This window comes from Bos grunniens, chromosome 16 (assembly GCF_055505025.1).
Source record: "Bos grunniens cultivar Pamir isolate PY7600 chromosome 16, Bosgru_T2T1.0, whole genome shotgun sequence".
Classification (NCBI taxonomy): Eukaryota; Metazoa; Chordata; class Mammalia; order Artiodactyla; family Bovidae; genus Bos; species Bos grunniens.
In genome coordinates, this window is record NC_141180.1 from 76,619,764 (window position 1) to 76,645,000 (window position 25,237).

General features: G+C 38.3%; 1 protein-coding gene across 5 annotated transcripts in view; it reads left to right on the forward strand.

Moving 5' to 3' along the window:
- The window catches only part of LOC147357045 (complement factor H-like), a 39,777-nt gene extending 15,143 nt beyond the window's left edge, over positions 1-24,634 (forward strand). Inside the window, exons 4-8 of one of the 5 annotated variants that reach the window (XM_086345587.1) lie at positions 7,361-7,570; positions 11,213-11,389; positions 13,837-14,010; positions 23,607-23,789; positions 24,225-24,634. In XM_086345587.1, the coding sequence (XP_086201713.1) occupies positions 7,361-7,570; positions 11,213-11,389; positions 13,837-14,010; positions 23,607-23,789; positions 24,225-24,421 (941 nt within the window). In that variant the 3' untranslated portion in view covers positions 24,422-24,634. The remainder of the gene's footprint in view (positions 1-7,360; positions 7,571-11,212; positions 11,390-13,836; positions 14,011-23,606; positions 23,790-24,224) is intronic. The other 4 variants (XM_086345588.1, XM_086345589.1, XM_086345590.1 and 1 more) reach the window with 4 other exon arrangements.
- The last annotated feature ends 603 nt before the right edge of the window (positions 24,635-25,237 follow it).

The window sequence follows — 25,237 nt, forward strand, 5'->3', positions numbered from 1 at the left end:
AACTAAACAGTGCTGAAGGATACAACAGCTGAAATGAAAAAATACACTAAAAAAAATCAATAGCAGATTAGAGGATTCAGAAGAATGGATCAGAGGTCTGGAAACAGGGTAGTAGAAACTTACCAAATAGCATAGGAAAAAGAAAAATGAATTTTAAAAATGAGGCTAGGTTAACAAACATCTGGGACAACATCAAGTGAAGTACTATTCTTATTATATGGATCTAAAATAGCGAGAGACAGAGACTTATTTGAAGAAATAATAGCTAAACATTTTTAACCTGGGGAAGGAAACAGATATTCAGGTCTCGAAATCAGACAGTCCCAAAAAGAGATGAACCTAAAGAGGTCCATACCAGGACACAGTATCATTTAATGGAAAAAATTAAAAATGTTGTTCCAAAGTAAATGGCAATGGGATCATATTTATCAATAATTACCTTATATGTAAATGGGTTGAATGCACCAATCAAAAGACAAAAACTGGCTGAACAGATACAAAAACAAGACCCCTCTATATGCTGTCTACAGGAGACCCACCTCAAACCAAGGGAAACATACAGACTGAAAGTGAAGGGCTGGAAAAGATATTTCATGCAAATGGAGACCAAAAGAAAGCAGGAGTAGCAATACTCATATCAGGTAAAATAGATTTTGAAATGAAGGGTGTGAAAAAAGACAACAAAAGACACTACATAATGATCAAAGGATCAACCCAAGAAGAAGATATTACAATTATAAATATATATGCACCCAACATAAAGGCACCTCAATACCTAAGGTAAACGTTAACAAGTATGAAAGGGGATATTAACAGTAACACAATAATAGTGGGAGACTTTAATAGCCCACTCACACCTATGGTTAGATCAACTAAACAGAAAATTATCAAGGAAACACAAGCTTTAAATGATACAACGGAAGAGTTAGACCTAATTAATATCTATTGGACATTTCACCACCAAAAAATGAATTTCACCTTTTTTGCAAGTGAAGATAGAACATTCTACAAGACAGATCACATCCTGAACCATAAATCTAGCATTAGTAAATTTAAAAAAAAAGGAAATAATTCCAAGAATCTTTTCTGATCACAATGCACTAATATTAGATGTCAACTGCAGGACAAAAACTATTAAAAAACCAACATATGGAGGCTAAATAACATGCTTCTGAAAAACCAGCAAATCATGGAAGAAATCAACAAGGAAATCAAAATATGCACAGAAACAAATGAAAATGAAAACACAACAAAACCCCAAACCTATGGGATTCAGTAAAAGTAGTGCTAAGGTGAAGGTTCATAGCATTACATCTTACCTCAGGAAAGAAGAAAAAAGTTAAATAACACTAGTAAAGTAATGCTCAAAATTCTCCAAGCCAGACTTCAGCAATACGGGAACCGTGAACTTCAAGATGTTCAAGTTGGTTTTAGAAAAGGCAGAGGAACCAGAGATCAAATTGCCAACATCTGCTGGATCATGGAAAAAGCAAGAGAGTTCCAGAAAAACATCTCTTTATGCTTTATTGACTATGCCAAAGCCTTTGACTGTGTGGATCACAATAAACTGTGGAAAATTCTGAAAGAGATGGGCGTACCAGACCACCTGACCTGCCTCTTGAGAAATCTGTATGCAGGTCAGGAAGCAACAGTTAGAACTGGAAATGGAACAACAGACTGGTTCCAAATGGGAAAAGGAGTATGTCAAGGCTGTATATTGTCACCCTGCTTATTTAACTTCTATGAAGAGTACATCATGAGAAATGCTGGGCTGGAAGAAGCACAAGCTGAAATCAAAATTGCCAGAGAAATATAAATAACCTCAGATATGCAGATGACACCACCCTTATGGCAGAAAGTGAAGAACTATAGAGCCTCTTAATGAAAGTGAAAGAGGAGAGTGAAAAAGTTGGCTTAAAACTCAACATTCAGAAAACGAAGATCATGGCATCTGGTCCCAACACTTCATGGGAAATAGATGGGGAAACAATGGAAACAGTGTCAGACTTTATTTTTTGGGGCTCCAAAATCACTGCAGATGGTTATTTCAACCATGAAATTAAAAGACACTTACTCCTTAGAAGGAAAGTTATGACCGACCTAGATAGTATATTCAAAAGCAGAGACATTACTTTGCCAACAAAGGTCCGTCTAGTCAAGGCTATGGTTTTTCCTGTGGTCACATATGGATATGAGAGTTGGACTGTGAAGAAAGCTGAGCACCGAAGAATTGATGCTTTTGAACTGTGGTGTTGGAGAAGACTCTTGAGAGTCCCTTGGACTGCAAGGAGATCCAACCAGTCCGTTCTAAAGGAGATCAGCCCTGGGATTTCTTTGGAAGGACTGATGCTAAAGCTGAAACTGCAATACTTTGGCCACCTCATGTGAAGATTTGACTCATTGGAAAAGACTCTGATGCGGGAGGGATTGGGGGCAGGAGGAAAAGGGGATGACACAGTATGAAATGGCTGTATGGCATCACTGACTCGATGGACATGAGTTTGGGTGAATTCTGGGAATTGGTGATGGATACGGAGGCCTGGTGTGCTGCAATTCATGAGGCCACAAAGAGTCAGACACAACTGAGTGACTGAACTGAACTCAAGTGATCCTACTCAAATTCTTCAGAAAATTGCAGAGGAAGATAAACTCCCAAATTCATTCTCTGAGGTCACTATCACCCTAATTCCAAAACCAGACAAAAATGCCACAAAGAAAGAAAACTATAGGCCAATACCGCTGATGAACATAGATGCTAAACTCTTCAACAAAATTCTAGCAAACAGAATCCAGCAACATATTAGAAAAATCATACATCATGACCAAGTGGGTTTTATTCCAGGGATGTAAGATTTCTTCAATATTTGTAAATCAATCAATGTGATATACAAAATTAATAAATTAAAATATAAAAAACATATGATTATCTCAATATATACAAAGAAAGCCTTTAAAAAAATACAAAATCCATTTATGATAAAAAACTCTCCAGAAAGCAGGCATAGAAGGAACATACCTCAACATAATAAAAGCCATATATGATAAACCCACAACAAACATTATCTTCAATGGCAAAAAATTGAAAGCATTCCCCCTAAGATCAGGAACAAGACAAGGGTGCCCACTCTCACCACTACTGTTCAACATAGTTTTGCAAGTTTGAGTGACAGCAATCACAGAAGAAATGGAAATAAAAGGAATCCAGATTGAAAAAGAAGAAGTAAACTCTGTTTGCAGATAACATGATTCTCTACATAGTAAACACTAAAGACACCACCAGAAAATTACTGAGGCTAAGAAATGAATATAGTAAAGTTTCAGGATACAAAATTAATACACAGATATCCCTTGCATTCCTATACATTAACAATGAGAAAACAGAAAGAAAAATTAAAGAAACGATCCCATTCACCATTGCAATGAAAAGAATAAAATACTTAGGAGTAAGTCTACCTAAAGAAAAAAAAATACTTATATATAAAAAGCTATAAAACACTGATGAAAGATATAAAAGATGACAAAAATAGATGGAGAAATACACCGTGTTCATGGATCAGAAAAATCCGCATAGTGAAAATGAGTATAGTACCCAAAGCAATCTATGCATTCAATGCAATCCTTATCAAGCTCCAGTGGCAATTTTCATAGAACTAGAACAGATGATTTAACAACCAAAAAGTTGGCTTAAAGCTCAACATTTAGAAAACGAAGATCATGGCATCTGGTCCCATTACTTCATGGGAAATAGATGGGGAAACAGTGGAAACAGTGTCAGACTTTATTTTTCTGGGCTCCAAAATTACTGCAGATGGTGACTGCAGCCATGAAATTAAAAGACGCTTACTCCTTGGAAGGAAAGTTATGACCAACATAGATAGCATATTCAAAAGCAGAGACATTACTTTGCCAACAAAGGTTCGTCTAGTCAAGGCTATGGTTTTTCCTGTGGTCATGTATGGATGTGAGAGTTGGACTGTGAAGAAGGCTGAGCACCAAAGAATTGATGCTTTTGAACTGTGGTGCTGGAGAAGACTCTTGAGAGTCCTTTGGACTGCAAGGAGATCCAATCAGTCCATTCTGAAGGAGATCAGCCCTGGGATTTCTTTGGAAGGAATGATGCTAAAGCTGAAACTGCAATACTTTGGCCACCTCATGTGAAGAGCTGACTCATTTGAAAAGACTCTGATGCTGGGAGGGATTGGGGGCAAGAGGAGAAGGGGACGACAGAGGATGAGATGGCTGGATGGCTTCACTGACTCGATGAACGTGAGTCTCAGTGAACTCCAGGAGTTGGTGATGGACAGGGAGGCCTGGTGTGCTGCGATTCATGGGGTCGCAAAGAGTCGGACACGACTGAACGACTGATCTGATCTGATCTGATGGAAATACAAAAGAATCTCGAATAACCAAAGCAATCTTAAGAAAGAAGAATGGAACTGGAGGAATCAACACGACTGACTTCAGATTATACTACAAAGCTACAGTCATCAAGACAGTATTGTACTGGCACAAGCCAGAAATATAGATCAATGGAACAAAATAGAAAGTCCAAAGATAAATCCACACACCTATGGACACCTTATCTTTGACAAAGGAGACAAAAATATAAAATAGAGAAAAGACAATCACTTTAACAAGTGGTGCTGGGAAAACTGGTCAACCACTTGTAAAATAATGAACCTAGAACACTTTCTAACTATACGCAAAAATAAACTCAAAATGGATTAAAGATCTAAATGTAAGAACAGAAGCTATAAAACTCCTACAGGAAAACTTACACAAAACACTCTCTGACATAAATCACAGCAGATTCTCTATGACCCACCTTCCATAATAATGGAAATAAAAGCAAAAATAAACAAATTGGACTTAATTAAACTTAAAAGCTTTTGTGCATCAAAGGAAACTGTAATAAAGGTGAAAAGACAGCCTTCAGAGTACGCGTAAATAATAGCAAATGAAGCAACTGACAAAGAACTAATCTCAAAAGTATATAAACAACAATACCAGAAAAATAAATGATCCAATCCAAAAATAGGCCAAAAAATATACAGACATTTCTCCAAAGAAGTGATTCAGATGTCTAATAAGCACATGAAAAAATGTTCAACATTACTCATTATCAGAGAGTTGCAAATCAAAACCACAATGAGGTACCATCTCATGCTGGTCAAAATGACTGCTATCAAAAGTCTACAAACAATAAATGCTAAAGAGGGTACAGAGAAAAGTGAACCCTCTTACACTGTTGGTGGAAATGCAAACTAGTACAGCCACTTTGGAGAACAGTGTGGAGATTTCTTAAAAAACTGAAAATAGATCTGCCATACAACCCAGCAATCCCAGTGCTAGGCACACACACTGAGGAACCCAGAATTGAAAGACACGTGTACCACAATGTTCATCATAGCACTGTGTACAATAGCTAGGACATGAAAGCAACCTAGATGCCCATTGGCAGAAAAAAATGGATAGGAAATCAGTGGTACATATACACAAAGGAATATTAGACAGGTGTTAAAAAGAACACATTTGAATCATTTCTAATGAGGTGGATGAAACTAGAACCTATTATTCAGTGATATAAGTCAGAAAGAAAAACACCAATATAGTATATTAATGAATATATATGGAATTTAGAAAGATGGTCACCACGACCCCATATGTGAGACAGCAAAAGAGACACAGATATAAAGAACAGACTTTTGGACTCTGGGAGAAAGCGAGGTGGGGATGATTTGAGAGAATAGCATTGAAACATGCATATTACCATATGTGAAATAGATCACCAGTCTAAGTTTGATGTATGAAACAGAGCACTCAAAGCTGGTGCACTGGGACAACCCAGAGGGATGGGATAGGGAGGGAGGTGGGAGGGAGGTTCAGGATGGGGGTATACCCGTGGCTGACTCATGTCAATGTATGGCAAAAAACTAAAATATTGTAGTTAGCCTCCAATTAAAATAAATTAATTAATATTTTAAAAGTTGTTGTTCTATTGCCAAGTCATGTCCAACACTTTGTGACCCCATGGACTGCAACAGGCCAGGCTTCCCTGTCTCTCACCATCTCCCAGAGTTTGCCAAAGTTCATGTCCATTGAATTGGTGATGCCATCCAACCATCTCATCCTCTGTCACCCTCTTCTCCTTCAAGAGAAAAGGCAGTAGTTACCTACAAGGAGACTCTTACAAGTATCAACAGCTTCTGAAGAATCTTTTTTTTTTGGTCACAGGGGACTGGTAGAACATATACAAAGAGATGAAAGGAAAAAAACTTGCACCCAAGACTACTGTATCCAGGAAAACCATATTGCAACCATAGTGTGATGTCGCTTCACACCTGTCATAATGGCTACCATGAAAAGGACAATATCAAGTGTTGTCAAAGATGTGAAGAAAAGGGAATATTTGTGCACTGTTGGTAGGGTTGTAAACAGGCAGAGTTGCTATGGAAAAGAGGATAGCGTTTCCTTTAAAAAATAAAAATAGAACTGCTGTATGATCCAGCAATTCCACTACTGGGTATTTATTCAAAGGAAACAAAAACACTAATCTAAAAAGATATATGTACTCCAATGTTCATTGCATTGAATGACCAGGATTTGCAAGCAACCTAGAAAGTCCACTGATAGGTAGATAAAGAAGATGTTTGATATATATATACATGCAATATGAACTATAAACAAGCCATAAAATATGAAACATTTCCAGCAGCATAGATGTGTCTAGCATGTATTATTTTAAGTGAAGTAGGTAAGATAGAAAAAGACAAATGCCACATGATTTCACTTATTTATGGAATTTAAAAATAAAACAAAATCAAAGGAAAACAGTCTCATATGGATACAAAAAATTAATGAGTTGTTGCAAGAAAAGAGGAGGGGGTTGGCAAGGTAGATACAGGGGATTTAGAAGTACAAACTCCGGTTATGTAATAAAGAAGCCAGGGGGATGTAATATACAGCATACAGAATATGGTCAATAATATTGTAATAAATTTGATATGGACAGATTGCTACTAGACATACTGGTAGTCATTTTATAATGTATGTAAAAGTAAAATCATTTTGTAGCCCATTTGAAGCTAACATACTGTTATACATCCAACATTTCAATAAGAAATTCATTTCAAAAAGGATGAAGGGGCATACTGAACAAGTAGTACTAGCATTGTGTTTATGGAGACAAATAGCTTGCAAGTTTCAAATATTTGTCCGTTTTAAAATCCTTTAACTTGTTCCGAGTATTCTTTTTGTTTAATTCTTATTTTAAAATCCAAAATAATATTTGATTGTATTAATATTTTTAATTTAAAGATTATATTTGTACTTTACTCTTTGACCTCTGTACTTCATACAGAAAATACTGGATGTTCTCAACCACCTCAAATAGACCATGGAACCATTAACTCATCTAGCTCTGCAGAAGAAAGGAGAGAAATACATCAACAAAGGCTGTATGCACATGGCACGAAGTTAAGTTATACTTGTGAAGAAGGCTTCAAGATATCTGAAAATAATGTGATAATATGCCACATGGGAAAGTGGAGCTCTCCACCTCAGTGCGTAGGTGAGGACACTAGGCAAACCAAACTCTATTTTCAGTATCATTCATTAAACTAATCAATTGTCATCAAAGTCATGAGACTTGATCCTTTAGATTTCTAAATGCATCAAGTAACATCTATTTATGGGTCATTTATGTATGAAAATAAAATGTATATATTTATATGTTAAATAAAATTTGACATATAAAATTAATCATTTTTCTAATTGAAAATTTGTTTCTTCTATATAGAATCACTGTTCAATCTGGCAATTATTTTGTATTAACACTGGATGTGCACTAAAATTAAACCTAACTATTCATATTAGTAAACCTATTCATATTCCTATCAAGTTTCAAAAATATGTCGTATGTCTTCCCTAAAATATCCCTTTTAATTTTATACAATATATAGTACTTTTCCTGAGTTGATGTTTGGAGTCTCAATGTGTTTTTCTTTTATTACTCATGATTGATTAGAGAGCACTAATGGTTTCTGTCATATATTGATAATTTCTGTTTCAAGTTCTTGCTCAAGTGGACACACACCAGAATGGTGATTTTAGGAAAAATTTGTGCACTTTGCTCCCATATCATGGAGGTTCCTGTATAATCATTTATTATTTTCAAGTAAAATTACCAAATATATTGACCAGTTCAGTTCAGTTCAGTCACTCAGTCATGTCCGACTCTTTGTGACCCCAAGAATTGCAGCACACCTGGCCTCCCTGTCCATCAGCAACTCCTGGAGTTCTCTCAGACTCATGTCCATCGAGTCAGTGATGCCATCCAGCCATCTCATCCTCTGTTGTCCCCTTCTCCTCTTTCCCCCAATCCCTCCCAGCATCAGGGTCTTTTCCAATGAGTCAACTCTTTACATGAGGTGGCCAAAGTACTGGAGTTTCAGCTTTAGCATCATTCCTTCCAAAGAACACCCAAAACTGATCTCCTTTAGAATGACTGGTTGGATCTCCTTGCAGTCCAAGGGACTCTCAAGAGTCTTCTCCAACACCATAGTTCAAAAGCATCAATTCTTTGGTGCTCAGCCTTCTTCACAGTCCAACTCTCACATCCATACATGACCACTGGAAAAACTACAGCCTTGACTAGACGGAACTTTGTTGGCAAAGTCATGTCTCTGCTTTTGAATAGGCTGTTGACCAGTACATCAAGTTAAATTTCAAAATTAGCAAAACGTGAAATCAATTTTTTTTCATTTCTTCCCAGGAATTCCTTGTGGAATTCCACCTTATATTCTGAATGGTGTTGTATCTCACAATAAAGACAGTTACCAATATGGAGAAGAAGTTACTTACAAATGTGATGAAGGATTTGGAACTGATGGACCTGCATCTATAAGATTTTTAGGAGGGGAATGGTCTTGTTCACAAGATTGTATAAGTATAGTGTTTTCCCTTTTATTCTTAAGCTGACAAATATCTTTTAATTCAAAGCAAAAATGGCACAAATATGAAACTAAACAGTAATTCTATAATTTAACAAGGTATCTATGGAAAGTTCTAAATTCTGGTAGAGAATTAATAACCCTAGAAATAATAAAGTGAAGTCTGTCAGTCGTGTCCAACACTTTGTGACTCCATGGACTGTAGCCTAACAAGCTCCTCGGTCCATGGAATTCTCCACGCAAGAATACTGGAGTGGGTTGCCATTTCTGTCTCCAGGGGATTTTCCCGACCCAGGGATCGAACCCAGGTCTCCTGCATTGTAGGCAGACACTTTACCATCTGAGCTACCAGAGAAAGTTTGATTTGTTGTTGCAGTTAATTATTCAGTCATTTCTGGCTCTTTGCAACCTCATGGACTGTAGGAAGCCAGGCGTCCCTGTCCTTCACTGTCTCCTGGCGTTTGCTTAAACTCATGTCCATTGATCTGGTGATGCCACTCAACCATCTCATCCTTTGCAGTCCCCTTCTCCTCCTATCCTCAATCTTTCCCAGCATTAGGGCCTTTTCCAATGAGTTGGCTCTTTGTATCAGGTGACTTCCCTGATGGCTCAAATGGTAAAGCATCTGCCTACAATGTGGGGGACCTGGGTTCAATCCCTGGGTTGGGAAGATCCTCTGGGGAAGGAAATGGCAACCCACTCCAGTACTCTTGCTGGAAAATCCCATGGACGGAGGAGCCTGGTAAGCTACAGTCCGTGGGGTCTCAAAGAGTCGGACACGACTGAGCGACTTCACTCAGTTTCACTTTCACTTTCATCAGGTGACCAAAGTATTGGAGCTTCAGCTTCAGCATCAGTCCTTCCAATGAATATTCAGGATAGATTTATTTTAGGGTTGACTGGCTTGATCTTGAAGTGCAAGGGACTCTCAAGACTCTTCTCCAGCACCACAGTTCAAAAGTATCAATTTTTTGGCACTCAGGCTTCTTTATTGTCCAACTCTCAAATTCGTCCATGACTACTGGAAAAGTCATAGCTTTGACTAGGTGGACTTTTGTGGCAAAGTGATGGCTCTGCTTTTTAATACGCTCTCGAGGTTTGTCATAGCTTTTCTTCCAGGGAGCAAGCACCGTTTAATTTCATGGCTGCAGTCACAAACTGCAGTGATTTTAGAACCCAAGAAAATGAAGTCTGTCACTGTTTTCATTTTTTCCCCATCTATTTGCCATGCAGTGATGGGACCAGGTGCCATGATCTCCATTTTCTGAATGTTGAGTTCTAAGCCAGCATTTTCAGTCTTTTCTTTCACCTTCACCAAGAGCCCCTTTAGTTCCTCTTTACTTTCTGCCCTTAAGGTGGTGTCATCTGAGGCATAGTTGAGGTTATTGGTATTTCTCCTGGCAATCTTGATGCCACCTTGAGCTTCATCCAGCCAGGTATTTTGCATGACATATGCTGCATATAAGTTAAATAAGCAGGATGACAATATACACCCTTAAAGTACTCTTTTTCCAATTTTGACCCAGTCAATTGTCCATGTACAGATCTAACTGATACTTCTTCACCCATATAGAGTTTTGTCAGGAGGAAGGTAAGGTGGTCTGGTATTCCCATCTCTTCAAGAATTTTCCACAGTTTGTTGTGATCCACACAATCAAGGACTTTAGCATAGTCAATGAAGCAGAAGTAGATGTGTTTCTGGAATTCCCTTGCTTTTTCTGTGATCCAATGGAGGTTGGCAGTTTGATAACACTAACTAAATTATTTCAGTTTCACATCATTTAAGGTGCAGTTTGAACATCCTCTGATATACATCACAGATTTCAGGTTTCTGTTCTGGTACTATGGCTGAACTCTGCTCTTATCACTACCCAATTTGCTGTCTTTTTTAATCAATCATTTCTTTGTAATATGAAATTTTCTAAGACATTTAACATAATGCAAGGTAACATATTTTGATAAAGGCAAAAATAGAAACATTCATAATTTAGATGAGCTGTCATGTGAGAAGAGAATTTAAATTTGAGAAGTATGGAGCTCTACATCTTAGAATGTCACCATTCCCATGTTGTATTTTTGATAATATAGAGACAGTCAATGTGACTAAATCAAGATTTCCGACACTTGTCTCTAGGTATAAGAGAAATGCTGTAAATATTCATTGGTTTGATATGTAACTATTTATTTTCTGGAATATAATCAACGGTGGCTATGAATCTTTAAGGATGTACTAAACAAATGCATATTCTTTTTTCTTTCAGGCACAAATTGTGTTAACTTGCCCACCTTTGAGGATGCTGTACTCATAGATAGGGAGAAGGATTTCTATAGGTCAGGAGAACAAGTGGCTTTTAAGTGTCTATCATATTATCAGTTGGATGGACCTAATACTATACAGTGTATTAAGAGCAAATGGATAGGAAGGCCAGCATGTAGAGGTACTTTGGTAAACTTTTAAGATTTATATAAGTATCTGAAGTAATATAATGTAGAAAATTGCCTCCACTATCATTAAATGGACATAGATTACTTTTACCACTTGTAAAAGAATGAAACTGGACCACTTTCTAACACCATACACAAAAATAAACTCAAAATGGATTAAAGATCTAAACGTAAGACCAGAAACTATAAAACTCCTAGAGGAGAACATAGGCAAAACACTCTCCGACATACATCACAGCAGGATCCTCTATGACCCACCTCCCAGAATATTGGAAATAAAAGCAAAAATAAACAAATGGGACCTAATTAACCTTAAAAGCTTCTGCACATCAAAGGAAACTATTAGCAAGGTGAAAAGACAGCCTTCAGAATGGGAGAAAATAATAGCAAATGAAGCAACCGACAAACAACTAATCTCAAAAATATACAAGCAACTCCTACAGCTCAACTCCAGAAAAATAAACGACCCAATCAAAAAATGGGCCAAAGAACTAAATAGACATTTCTCCAAAAAAGACATACAGATGGCTAACAAACACATGAAAAGATGCTCAACATCACTCATTATCAGAGAAATGCAAATCAAAACCACTATGAGGTACCATTTCACACCAGTCAGAATGGCTGCGATCCAAAAGTCTACAAATAATAAATGCTGGAGAGGGTGTGGAGAAAAGGGAACCCTCTTACACTGTTGGTGGGAATGCAAACTAGTACAGCCACTATGGAGAACAGTGTGGAGATTCCTTAAAAAACTGGAAATAGAACTGCCTTATGATCCAGCAACCCCACTGCTGGGCATACACACTGAGGAAACCAGAAGGGAAAGGGACACGTGTACCCCAATGTTCATCGCAGCACTGTTTATAATAGCCAAGACATGGAAGCAACCTAGATGTCCATCAGCAGATGAATGGATAAGAAAGCTGTGGTACATATACACAATGGAGTATTACTCAGCCATTAAAAAGAATACATTTGAATCAGTTCTAATGAGGTGGATGAAACTGGAGCCTATTATACAGAGTGAAGTAAGCCCAGAAGGAAAAACATAAATACAGTATACTAACGCACATATATGGAATTTAGAAAGATGGTAACAATAACCCGGTGTACGAGACAGCAAAAGAGACACTGATGTATAGAACAGTCTTATGGACTCTGTGGGAGAGGGAGAGGGTGGGAAGATTTGGGAGAATGACATTGAAACATGTAAAATATCATGTAGGAAACGAGTTGCCAGTCCAGGTTCGATGCATGATGCTGGATGCTTGGGGCTGGTGCACTGGGACGGCCCAGAGGGATGGTATGGGGAGGGAGGAGGGAGGAGGGTTCGGGATGGGGAACACATGTATACCTGTGGCGGATTCATTTTGATATTTGGCAAAACTAATACAATTATGTAAAGTTTAAAAATAAAATAAAATTGGAAGAATTAAAAAAAAAAAAACATCAAAAAAAAAAAAAAAATGGACATAGATTACTTTTAGGCCAGGTCAAAGCAGTTTGTGCCTAAACATAAAAAGAGATGGACGTGTTCAAAGTGTTTGGTGTTGTAGCCTGATAGTTCTTAAAGCACAGTCCTGGCAGAGCATTCTCGGCACATTCTGTAAACTGTTAGATATACAAGTAGATTCACAGGCTCACTCAGACTTGTTGAATCTAAACCTCTGGGGCTGCAACTCTGATAATGTCTTGATAATTCCCAAGGAATTCTGTGTATATTTCAGTTTAGGACCCATGGCTACAGCCTCTTGTAGTTACAGCTTCTTCATCCCCTGAATCATATGAGGAATGCACATAATAGATGGTGGTGTCCTTAGCATTTGCCCCAAAATATCATTAAAATATAGTTTTCTAAATTTACACTTTATTTTTCTATTATTTTTCCAGATCTTCTGTTCAAATCTTTAATTAATCATCTTCTCCTTGCAACTATAGTATTCTTCAGAGTGTGTTAATTCTTGATCAAGTCCCTAAAGAAGAACCTACTGTGTTTATTTTCTGAAAGGCCCTAAAGTTATATCTCATAAACAGGATGAATGTAAACCAAATCTTGATGTCAAATGATATTTTTATTATGTTTTGCTTATGGTTGATAAATTCATTTTGAATTTATATACGTTATAGTTTTTTTTTACTAACCTCAAAAAGAGATTTCCAGGAAAACTCTTCTTTTCAGTGCCCTAAAAATTGTGTATCACTTTTCTAGTGAAGTATAGGGGAGAGAATTAAGGTACAGAAGTTTAATTCCTGCTGAAAAATATTGCTTTATTTCCTTTCCCTTAACCTTACCTATAAACTGATGACAATTAGCAGTCTTTCATGACAGATTAACTGTTGAATCAAAACAACCATGGAATATATTTGACATCCTATTTCCTCCTTGCTGTTCATGATAATCATTATATTAGAGATACTTTTTTATCTTTCTATTCAGATGTTTCCTGTGTGAATCCACCTCAAGTGGAAAATGCTATTATACACAATCAGAAGTCTAGATATCAGAGTGGTGAGAGAGCACGTTACGAATGCATTGGGAATTATGACCTTTTTGGAGAGATAGAAGTCATATGTTTGAATGGAATTTGGACAGAACCACCTCAGTGTAAAGGTAGAGTATCTTACTCACCCTGTCCACCCAATTTAGAGAATATAATAACAAGATATATTGAATCAAAATTAGGATGAAGTAGCCTTTCTGGAATAATTTTTAGTTGCAAAAAAAAAAAAAATGGTGCTGAAAACCCAGTTCTTTTGTGGTCTTAATATGTAGTCTAACATGTTTATTGTATGACAGCGTTGACCAGATTTGAGCAGTTGGAATCATGGGACATTTCCTGTCTTAAATCATTAAGATAGTCAGTTGTTTTCTGAAGATAAGTGTGTAAAAGATACCATAGTTACATTTAACAGCCCAAGAAATTCCACTTTGAGACATGGAATAAGCAGCTGATCACAAAATCTGACATAGATGTGGGCAGCTGTACCTATGGATGATATTTAAAGAAAGGTTGCTAGCTGAGTTCCAGCAGAGCTATTTAAAATCTTACAGGATGATGCTACAAAAGTGCTACACTCATTACATCAGCAAATTTGGGAAACCCAGCAGTAGTCACAGGAGTGGAAAAGGTCAATCCTCACCAATTCCCAAGAAGGGCAGTACTAAAAAATGTTCAGATCACCAGACAATTGCAGTCATCTCCCATGCTAGTAAGGTTATGTTCAAAATCCTCAAGTTAAGCTTGATGTGAATAGCTGATTAATTGGAAAAGACCCTAAACTGGGAAAGGTTGAAGGCAGACAGAGAAGAGGGTGACAGAAGGTGAGCTATTTGGGTGACATCACCGATTCAATGGACATGAACTTAGGCAACTCTGGGAGAGGTCAGGGACCTGGAAACCTGGCATGAGCAGTCCATGGGGTCACAAAGTAGTAGACATGACTTGGTGACTGAACAATAACTAGCTGAACTCATTCAGGAAATGAGTGTACACATAAAAATAAAGAGTCTGAACTTGGTACTGGGACACTTCAGTGTTTAGAGATAAGCCAGGATGGGAATCAAAACCAAGAAGTACATTCAGTTCAGTTCAGTTCAATCGCTCAGTCATATCCGACTCTTTGAGACCCCATGAATCACAGCACACCAGGCCTCCCTGTCCATCACCAACTCCCAGAGTTCACTCAAACTCATGTTCATCGAGTCAGCGATGCCATCCAGCCATCTCATCCTCTGTCATCCCCTTCTCTTCCTGCCCCCAGTCCCTCCCAGCATCAGGGTCTTTTCCAATGAGTCAACTCTTTGCATGAGGTGGCCAAAGTATTGCAGTTACAGCTTCAGCATCCTTCCTTCCAACGAACACCCAGAACTGATTTCCTTTAAGACGGACTAGTTGGATCTCCTTGCAGTCCAAGGGACTCACAAGAGTCTTCTCCAACACCACAGTTCAAAAGCATCAATTCTTTGGCACTCAGATTTCTTCACAGTCCAACTCTCACATCCATACATGACCACTGGAAAAAACATAGTCTTGACTAGATGGACTTTTATTGGCAAAGTAATATCTCTGCCTTTCAATATACTATCTAGGTTGGTCATAACTTTCCTTCCAAGGAGTAAGTGTCTTTTAATTTCATGGCTGCAATCACCATCTGCAGTGATTTGAGAGCCCCCTAAAATAAAGTCTGACACTGTTTCCACTATGTCCCCATCTATTGCAATGAAGTGGTGGGACCAGATGCCATGATCTTCGTTTTCTGAATATTGAGCTTTAAGCCAACTTTTTCACTCTCCTCTTTCACTTTCTCAAGAGGCTTTTTAGTTCCTCTTCACTTTCTGCCATAAGAATGGTGTCATCTGCATATCTGATGTGATTGATATTTCTCCCAGCAATCTTCATTCCAGTTTGTGCTTCTTCCAGCCCAGCAGTTCTCATGATGTACTCTGCATATAAGTTAAATAAGCAAGGTGACAATATACAGCCTTTTCTTATTTGAAACCAGTCTGTTGTTCCATGTACATTACCACTTCTAATTTTTCAAGTTAACTTTTTCCTGGTGTGTAATTTTTGCAATCTCCACTTGAACATGTTTTCATGTTTGAAGATACTTTTTTTTTAGACAACATACAGCTGATTCTTGTTTAGGTGTCTACCCTGCCATTTTCAGGTTTTTAATTGATGTATTTAGGACCATTTATATTTAGAGTGACTTACTAACTATTAAGGACAGTCTGCCATTTTCTTATTTGTTTTGTGTGTGTTTCCTTCAATTCTCAACGTTTTTCTTTTCTTGACTTCCTTGGGGATTTTTGAACATTGTAAAATAATTTGACTTGGATCTGCATTGTTTTTGAGTATATGTCTTTGCATGGTTTTCTTAGTCTCTCTAGGTATTAAGATACACATATGTAGTTTATCCGGAGAAGGCAATGGCATCCCACTCCAGTACTCTTGCCTGGAAAATCCCAGGGACTGGGGAGCCTGGTGGGTTGCCATCTTTGGGGTCACACCAAGTCGGATACGATTGAAGTGACTTAGCAGCAGCAGGCAGTTTATCATTCCCTACTGTTGCTGACATTTTACCACCTCAGATAAAATGTGGAATGCTTACTTCCATTTAGATTTATTAGTTCTCTCCACATTTTTAACATAAATGTCTGTAGTACCCTCTCTATGTACATTGAGCACCATATCAGATGACAATTTTGCACAACTGTAATAAAATCAACAGGGAAATCATACTCTTATTATATTTAACCTTAAAAAAAAATATCAGGCTGGAAAAAGCACAAGCTGGAATCAAGATTGCCAGGAAAAATGCCAATAACCTCAGATACACAGATGACATCACACTAATGGCAGAAAGCAAAGAGGAACAAAAGAGCCTCTTGATAATGGTGAAAGAGGAGATTGAAAAAGCTAGCTTAAAACCACATTCAAAAAACGAAGATCATGGTAATGCGATCCATCACTGTATGTCAAAAATGGGGGAAAATGGACACAGTGACAGACTTCATTCTTTTCAGCTTCACAATCACTGTAGATGCTGACTGCAGCCATGAAATTAAGACTCCTTGGAAGTAAAGCTATGAAAACCTCGACAGCATGGTAAGAAGCAGAGACATCACTTTACCAACAAAGGTTCATATTGTCAAAGTTATGCTTTTTCAAGCAGTCATGTATGGATGTGAATGTTTGACCACAAAGAAGGCTGAGTACCAAAGAATTGATTTTTTGAACTGTGGTGCTGGAAAAGACTCTGGAGAGTCCCTTAGACTGCAAGGAGATCAAGCCAGTGAATCCTAAAATAAATCAGTCCTGAATATTCATTGGAAAGACTTATGCTGAAGCTGAAGCTGAAGCTCCAGTATTTTGGCCACCTGATGAGAAGAGCTGACTCATTGGAAAATAACCTGATATTGGAAAAGATTAAGCACAGAGGAAAAGGGACATCAGGGGATGAGATGGTTGGATGGCATGATCGACAGAATGGACATGACTTTGAGCAAATTCTGGGAGTTAATGAAGGACCGGGAAGCTGGGCTTTCTACAATCCATGGGGTTGCAAAGAGTCAGAAACAATTGAGCGACTGAACAACACAACAGGAACTGATTATGATGTATCTTGACATTAAGTTTTTTGGCTCCATCCCATTTGGAATTCACTGAGCAGTTTTAGTATGTAATTGTTGTTTTTGGTTAGTCACTAAGTCATATGCCGTATTGGAGAAATTATCAGCCATTATTTTAAAAAAAAGTTTTGGAGTGTATTTCCTATGCAATATAGTGTTAGTTTCACTGTACATCAAAATGAATGTACATTTACACGTACATATACACATTTCCCCATTCTTTTGGATTTCCTTTCCATTTAGACCATCAGAAAATGATCGCATAGGGAAGTCAGCCATTATTATTATTTTTTATCTCTTATTCTTTATTTTCAACTTCATGTTCAACCTTCTTTGCTATCCTCCCACAGGTCCTTGAAGCTATGTCTGTTTTTTTTTTTTTTCAGTCTATTTTCAAGGTTAGTTAATATTCAAACTTATTGATCATTCTGCCATCTGCAAAATATTATCAATCCAAGTGGTTTTCTAATAATCTATTTTCTAGTTCTACCAATTGGACTAGATATTTAAAAACCATCATCCAATGATTTCAATATCTGTGTCATCTCAGTGTTGTCTTCTGTTGATTGCTATTTCTCTTTTGAGGTTTACCTGGTCTTTGGTCTGATAAATGATTTTCAACTGTATTCAGACACTTGAGTTTTATATCTTGGGACTAAGGATGTTTTTGGACTCCTTCATTAATCAGGCCTCCATAACTGCCATGGAGGGTGCAAGTCCAAGGTTCTCACTTGGCCTCCTCTGACACCAGGAGAAAGGGCAGAGGTTTCTTCTTCGCTCATTCAGTTCAGTTCAGTTCAGTTGCTCAGTCATGTCCAACTCTTTGCAACAACATGAATTGCAGCACTCCAGGCCTCCCTGTCCATCACCAATTCTGGGAGTTCACTCAAACTTATGTCCATCTAGTCGGTGATGCCATCCAGCCATCTCATTCTCTGTCGTCCCCTTCTCCTCCTGCCCCTAGTCCCTCCCAGCATCAGGGTCTTTTCCAATGAGTCAGCTCTTCGCATGAGGTGGCCAAAGTATTGGAGTTTCAGCTTCAACATCAGTCCTTCCAATGAACACCCAGGACTGATCTCCATTAGGATGGACTCTTTGGACCTCCTTGCAGTCCAAGGGACTCTCAAGAGTTTGCTCATTATGTGGGTGGAAATGTGAGCTGCTTACTTGGACCCTGTAGATCAAGGCATGGAAAGAATTGGTCTGAGGTTTCTGCCATTGTGTGTCTAGACTAAATTAGTCCAGTTCAGTCGCTTGGTCATGTCTGACTCATTGCACCTCCATGGAATGAAGAACACCAGGATTTCCCATCCATCACCAACTCCCAGAGCTTAACTAACCTCATGTCCATCCAGCCAGTGATGCCATCCTACCATCTCATCCTCTGTTATCCCCTTAGCCTTCCACCTTCAATCTTTCCCAGTGTCAGGGTTTTCTCTAAAGAGTCAGTTCTTTTCATCTGCTGGCCAAAATATTGGAGTTTCAGGTTCATCATCAGTCCTTTCAATAAATATTCAGGACTGATTTCCTTTAGGATTGACTGGTTTGATCTCCTTGCATTCCAAGGGACTCTCAAGAGTTTTCTTCAACACCACAGTTCAAAAGCATCAATTTTTCGGTGCTCAGCTTCCTTTATAGTCCAACTTTCACATGATGACTGAAAAATTCATAGCTTTCACTGGGTGGAATTTTGTTGGCAGACTAATGTCTCTGCTTTTTGATATGCTGTCTAGGTAGGTCATAACTTTTTTCTGAGGAGCAAGTGTCTTTTAATTTCATGGCTGCAGTCACCATCTGCAGTGATTTTGGAGCCCCCAAAATAAAGTCTCTCACTGTTTCCATTGTTTCACCATCTGTTTGCTATGAAGTGATGGGACCGGATGCCATGATTTAGTTCTCTGAATGTTGATTTTTAAGCTAACTTTTCCACTCTCCTCTTTCACTTTCATTAGGAGACTCTTTAGCTCTTCTTCACTTTCTGCAATAAGGGTGGTGCCATCTGCACGTTTGACGTTGTTGATATTTCTCCTGACAATATTGATTCCAGCTTGTGCTTCAACTGGCTTGGAATTTTGCATGACGTACTCTGCATAGAAGTTAAGTAAGCAGGTGACAGTATACAGACTTGATGTGCTCCTTTCCTGATTTAGAACCAGTTTTTCTTCCATGTCTGATTCTAACGGTGGCTTCTTGACCTGCATACAGATTTCTCAAGAGGCAGGTCAGGTGTTGCTGCTGCTGCTGCTGCTGCTAAGTCGCTTCAGTCGTGTCCGACTCTGTGCGACCCCATAGACGGCAGCCCACCAGGCTTCCCCGTCCCTGAGATTCTCCAGGCAGGAACACTAGAGTGGGTTGCCATTTCCTTCTACAATGCATGAAAGTGAAAAAATAAAGTGAAGTCGCTCAGTTGTGTCCGACTCCTAGCGACCCCATGGACTGAAGCCCATCAGGCCCCTCTGTCCATGGGATTTTCCAGGCAAGAGTGTTGGAGTGGGCTGCCATTGCATTCTCCACAGGTCAGGTGTTACCATCTATTTAATTTCCACGGTTTGTTGTGATCAACACAGTCAAAGGTTTTGGTGTAGTCAATAAAACAGAAGTGGATTTTTTTGTGGACCTCTCATGCTTTTTTGATGATTCAACGGATGTTGGCAATTTGATCTCTGGTTTCTCTGCCTTTTCTGAATCCAGTTTGAATATCAGGAATTTCATGGGTCACGTGGTGTTGAAGCCTAGCATGGAGAAGTTTGAGCATTACTTTACCAGCGTGTGAGATGAATGCAATTGTATGATAGTTGGAACATTCTTTGGGATTGCCTTTCTTTGGGATTGGAATGAAAATTGACATTTTGCAGGCCTTTGTTCCCTGCTGAATTTGCTGGCATATTGAGTGCAGCACTTAAAGGGCATCATCTTTAGGATTTGAAATAGCTCAACTGGAATACCATCACCTCCACTAGCTTTGTTCACAGTGATGCTTCCTAAGGCCTACTTGACTTTTGTATTTTAGGATGTCTGGCTCTAGGTGGGTGATCACACCTTTGGGGTTATCTGGATCATGAAGATCCTTTTTGTATAGTTCTTCTGTGTATTCTTGCCACCTCTTCTTAGTATCTTCTACTTCTGTTAGGTACATACCATTTTTGTCCTTTATAGTGCCCATCATTGCATGAAATGTCCTTGGTATCTCTAAATTTCTTGAAGAGATCTCCAGTCTTTCCCATTCTATTATTTCCCTCTATTTCTTTGCTCTGATCACTGAGGAAGGCTTTCTTATCTCTCCTTGTTACTATTTGGAACACTGCATTCAAATCATTTTATCTTTCTTTTTCTCTTTTGCCTTTAACATCTCTTCTTTTCTCAGCTATTTGTAATGCCTCTTGAGGCAACCATTTTGCCTTTTTTATGTTTCTTTTTATTGGGGATGATTTTGATCCCTTCACCCTGTACAAAGTCAGGAACCACTGTCCATAGATTCTCAGGCATTCTGTCTTATCAAATCCCTTGAATCTATTTGTCTCTTCCACTCTAATTGTAAGGGATTTGATTTAGGTCATGCCTGAATGTCTAGTGGTTTTCACATCTTTCTTCAATTTAAGTATGAATTTGGCAACAAGGAGTTTATGATCTGAGCCACAGTCAGGTCCCAGTCTTGTTTTGGCTGACTGTATAGAGCTTCTCTACCTTTGGCTGCAAAGAATATCAGCAATCTGACTTTGGTATTGCCATGTGTAAAGTTTTCCATGGACATTTGGTGATGTCCATGTGTAGAGTTTTCACTTGTATTATTGGAAGAGGATGTTTGCTATGACCAGTGTGTTCTCTTGGCAAAACTCTGTTACTCTTTGCCCTGCTTCATTTTGTACTCTTAATGCCAAACTTGCCTGTTAGTCCAGGTATCTCGACCTCCCACTTTTGCATTCCAGTCCAATATAATGAAAAGGACATCTTTTTCCTTGTTAGTTCTAGAAGTCCTTGTACGTCTTCAGAAAACCATTCCACTTCAGATTCTTTAGCATTACTATCCAGGGCATATACTTAGATTACTGTGCTTGTCAATGGTTTGGCTTGGAAATGAACATCAATCATTATGTCATAATTGAGATTGCATGCAAGCACTGCATTTCAGACTTTTTTGTTGACTATGATGGCTATTCCAATTCTCAGGGATTCTTGCTCAAAGTAGTAGATATACTGGTCACCTGAATCAGATTCACCCATTCAAGTCCATTTCACTTTGCTGATTTTTAAAATGCCGATGTTCACTCTTGTCATCTCCTGTTTGACCACTTCCAATTTGCCTTGATTCATGGACCTAATATTCCAGGTCCCTATGCAATAGTGCTCTTTACAGCATCAGACTTTACTTCGATCACCAGTCACATCCACAATTGGATGTTATTTTTGCTTTTTCTTCATCTCTTCTTTCTTTCTGGAATTATTTCTCTGCTGATCTACATACTGGGCACCTCCCCACCTGTGGAGTTCATCTTTCAGTGTCATATCTTTTTGCCTTTTCATACTGTTCATGGGGTGCCCAAGGCAAGAATACTGAAGTGGTTTGGCATTCCCTTCTCTAGTGGCCCACATTTTGTCAGAATCCTCTGCCATGACCCATCCAATTTGAAGGCCTTATACAGCATGGCTCAGAGTTTCATGGAGTTCTACAAGGCTGTTGTCCATGTGATCAGATTGGTTAGTTTTCTGTGACTGTGGTTTTAATTCTGTCTGCCCTTTGATGGTTGAGGATAACAGGCTTATGGAAGCTTCCTGATGAGAGAGACTGACAGGGTAAAACTGGGTCTTGGTCTGATGGAAGGGGTCATGCTCAGTAAATCTTTAGTTCGATTTTCTCTTGATTGGTGGAGTCATGTTCTCTCCCTGTCTTTTGACCTGTGGCCAAACAGTAGTGGAGATAAGGAAGATACTGGTGACCTCCTTCAACAGGTCTTATGCATGCACTGCTGCACTCAATGCCCCCAAACCTGCAGCAGGCCACCGCTAACCCATGCCTCTGCTGAGGACTCCTGGACACTGATGAGCAAGTCTGGGTCAGTCTCTTGTGGGGTCACTGCTTCTTTCTCCTGGGTTCTTTTGTGCACAAGGCTTTGTTTGTGCCCTCTAAGAAACTGTTTCTGCAGTCCTGTGTAGGTTCTGGCAGCTCTGTTGTGGGGTTAATTGCAGCCTCCTCCAAGAGGGCTTATGCAATACCCAGGTCTACTGCACCCAGAGCCCCTGCCCCTGTAGCAGTGCACTGCTCACCCATACTTCTGCAGGAGACACTCAGACACAATTCTGGCTTAGCCTCTGTGGGGTCTCTGGGTCCTGGTGCACACAAGAACTTAGTGTACACACTTAGTGTAGTATTTCTAGACTAATTCAGTATTGTGAAAACTGTATCTTGCTAGGCTACTCTTTTCCGGGCCTTTTCTTAAAGAGATCAACTGCTTCATGAGACTTTTTTTTCTTTCTGAACTTGTATTATTTCTGGGTTGCTGTCTCTGTGGCCCACTCAAGGTACATAGAAGGCAAAATGAAAACCCCAAAGACTCTCTTCAGTGTAACTCTTTGAATCCCAAGGTCCCTAAGCAGATTGACTTACTACTTTTTTCACAGTCTCCTGTGTTGGTTTTTATAATATGCTCAGGTCCTTTATTTGGCAGAAGGAATACCTAGCAGATGCTATAAGCACAAATATTTTTACCTCATCTTGTCCAGAAATGGAAGCCAAAGTTTCCTTTCACAGACATTACAACATGTTGTATAAAAAGGTAATTTTTTTTTTTTATCTTAGCTATCCATCTTTCCTGCATATACTCTGAAAGAAAACATGTTTGAACATCAGGACACTGCAAAAGCAGACATATTTGTTAAAGTACTATATGTGCTTCCATGGTGGTAAAATAAGGTCTTAAAATGTGTATTTCTGATTCAGTGATTAAAATTCCTTCAATAAATCATTTCTGTCATCAGAAATCTTAAGTTTTGGTATGACATATTTGGCTGCATTTTTATTTTATTTGTTTAAAACTGTAGGAGTTGTCTTTGAATAAAGCAAACGCCATTATTTTTAGACTCTCAAGGAAAATGTGGGCCTCCTCCACCAATAGACAACGGAGACATTACCTCACTCCTGCAATCAGTATATCCTCCAGGATCGATTGTTGAGTACCGGTGTCAGGCCTACTATGAACTTCGGGGAAACAGAAACGTAGTATGTCGGAATGGAGAGTGGTCAGAACCACCAAAATGCTTAGGTAAATGCTTTAAACTTCTCTTGGATCCTGGGATAATCCTTGTACACAGCATAATGTTTAACTGTTTATAATAGAGTTTTTATGGATTAAATAACAACCAGTTAATGCTTGCACACCAAGGATTAATCTCTGTATATAGAAATAAAGTTAGAAAATTTCATGTTCAAGCAACAAATGGCTCCTTTATGAAAGCTCTTCATATGATAACTGACATTATGAATCTTATAACATTTAATGATTACACTAAACAAAGTATCTCATTCTTATAACATTAATTTTTTAAATATGATGAAACCTACATCATACATTTTCAGTGTATTGGTTTAGAAAAGGTTTGAGGAAGAATTTTTGGACCAAAGTTCTTGAAACCCTGAAATTCTGTTGAAAGTATTTGCATATTACTCAAAGGTTCATGTTTATTTTCTTTAATTTTAGAGGCATGTCTAATTTCAGAAGAAACAATGAGAAAACATCACATACAGTTAAGATGGAAACACGATAAAAAAATTTACTCTAAAACAGAGGATACTATTGAATTTATGTGTCAATATGGTTATCGTCAACTGACACCAAAACATACATTTCGAGCAACTTGTCGGGAAGGAAAGGTGGTGTATCCTCGATGTGGATAAAACATTGACTAAATGCAGTTGTAAAACTGAAATATGTACATGTATTCAGATTTTTCCTTATTAATTCAATTCTGTTTATTTTCTCAAGTATTTTTTAACTCATCTTGAATCATAAATCAGATTTGTATTAAATATTATGGGGACAATGTAATTGAGAGATGGGTCCAATGAATCACTTCTTAAAAGTACCTCATTAAACTTGGCAAATCAAAATGTTATGTGTCCTGTTCATGAAACATTTACAGCAAGAAATTAGAGTCAATCAATTTCGTGCCTCCTTCCACCCATCAGTTTCCTAAACTTCTTAAAGCTTTCTCCATTGCTTCTGAGGGTTTCTGAAACTCTGTTTTAGAAAACATGGGAAAAAAGTGTGGAAAGAAATGGAAAACAGTCAAAATATTGATAATATAACTTATTAAACATATAAAAGCAAACTATGTCATACTTATTTCAGCAATTAAATATAAGTAATTTATCTTATTTTGATCATCTATCAATAGATGAATAAACCAAAAATGATGAAATACATAATAATTTCTGTTCAATTCAGTCAAACAGTCGTGTCCAACTCTTTGTGACCCCATGCACTGCAGCACTCCAGGCCTCCCTGTCCATCAGCAACTCCCAGAGCTTATTCAAAATCATGTCCATTGAGTCAGTGATACCATCCAACCATCTCATCCTCTGTTGTCCCCTTCTCCTCCCTCCTTCAATCTTTCTTTGCATCAGGTTCTTTTCAAAGGAGTCAGCTCTTCACATCAGGTGGCCAATATATTGGAATTTCAGCTTCAGCATCAGTCCTCCCAATGAACATTC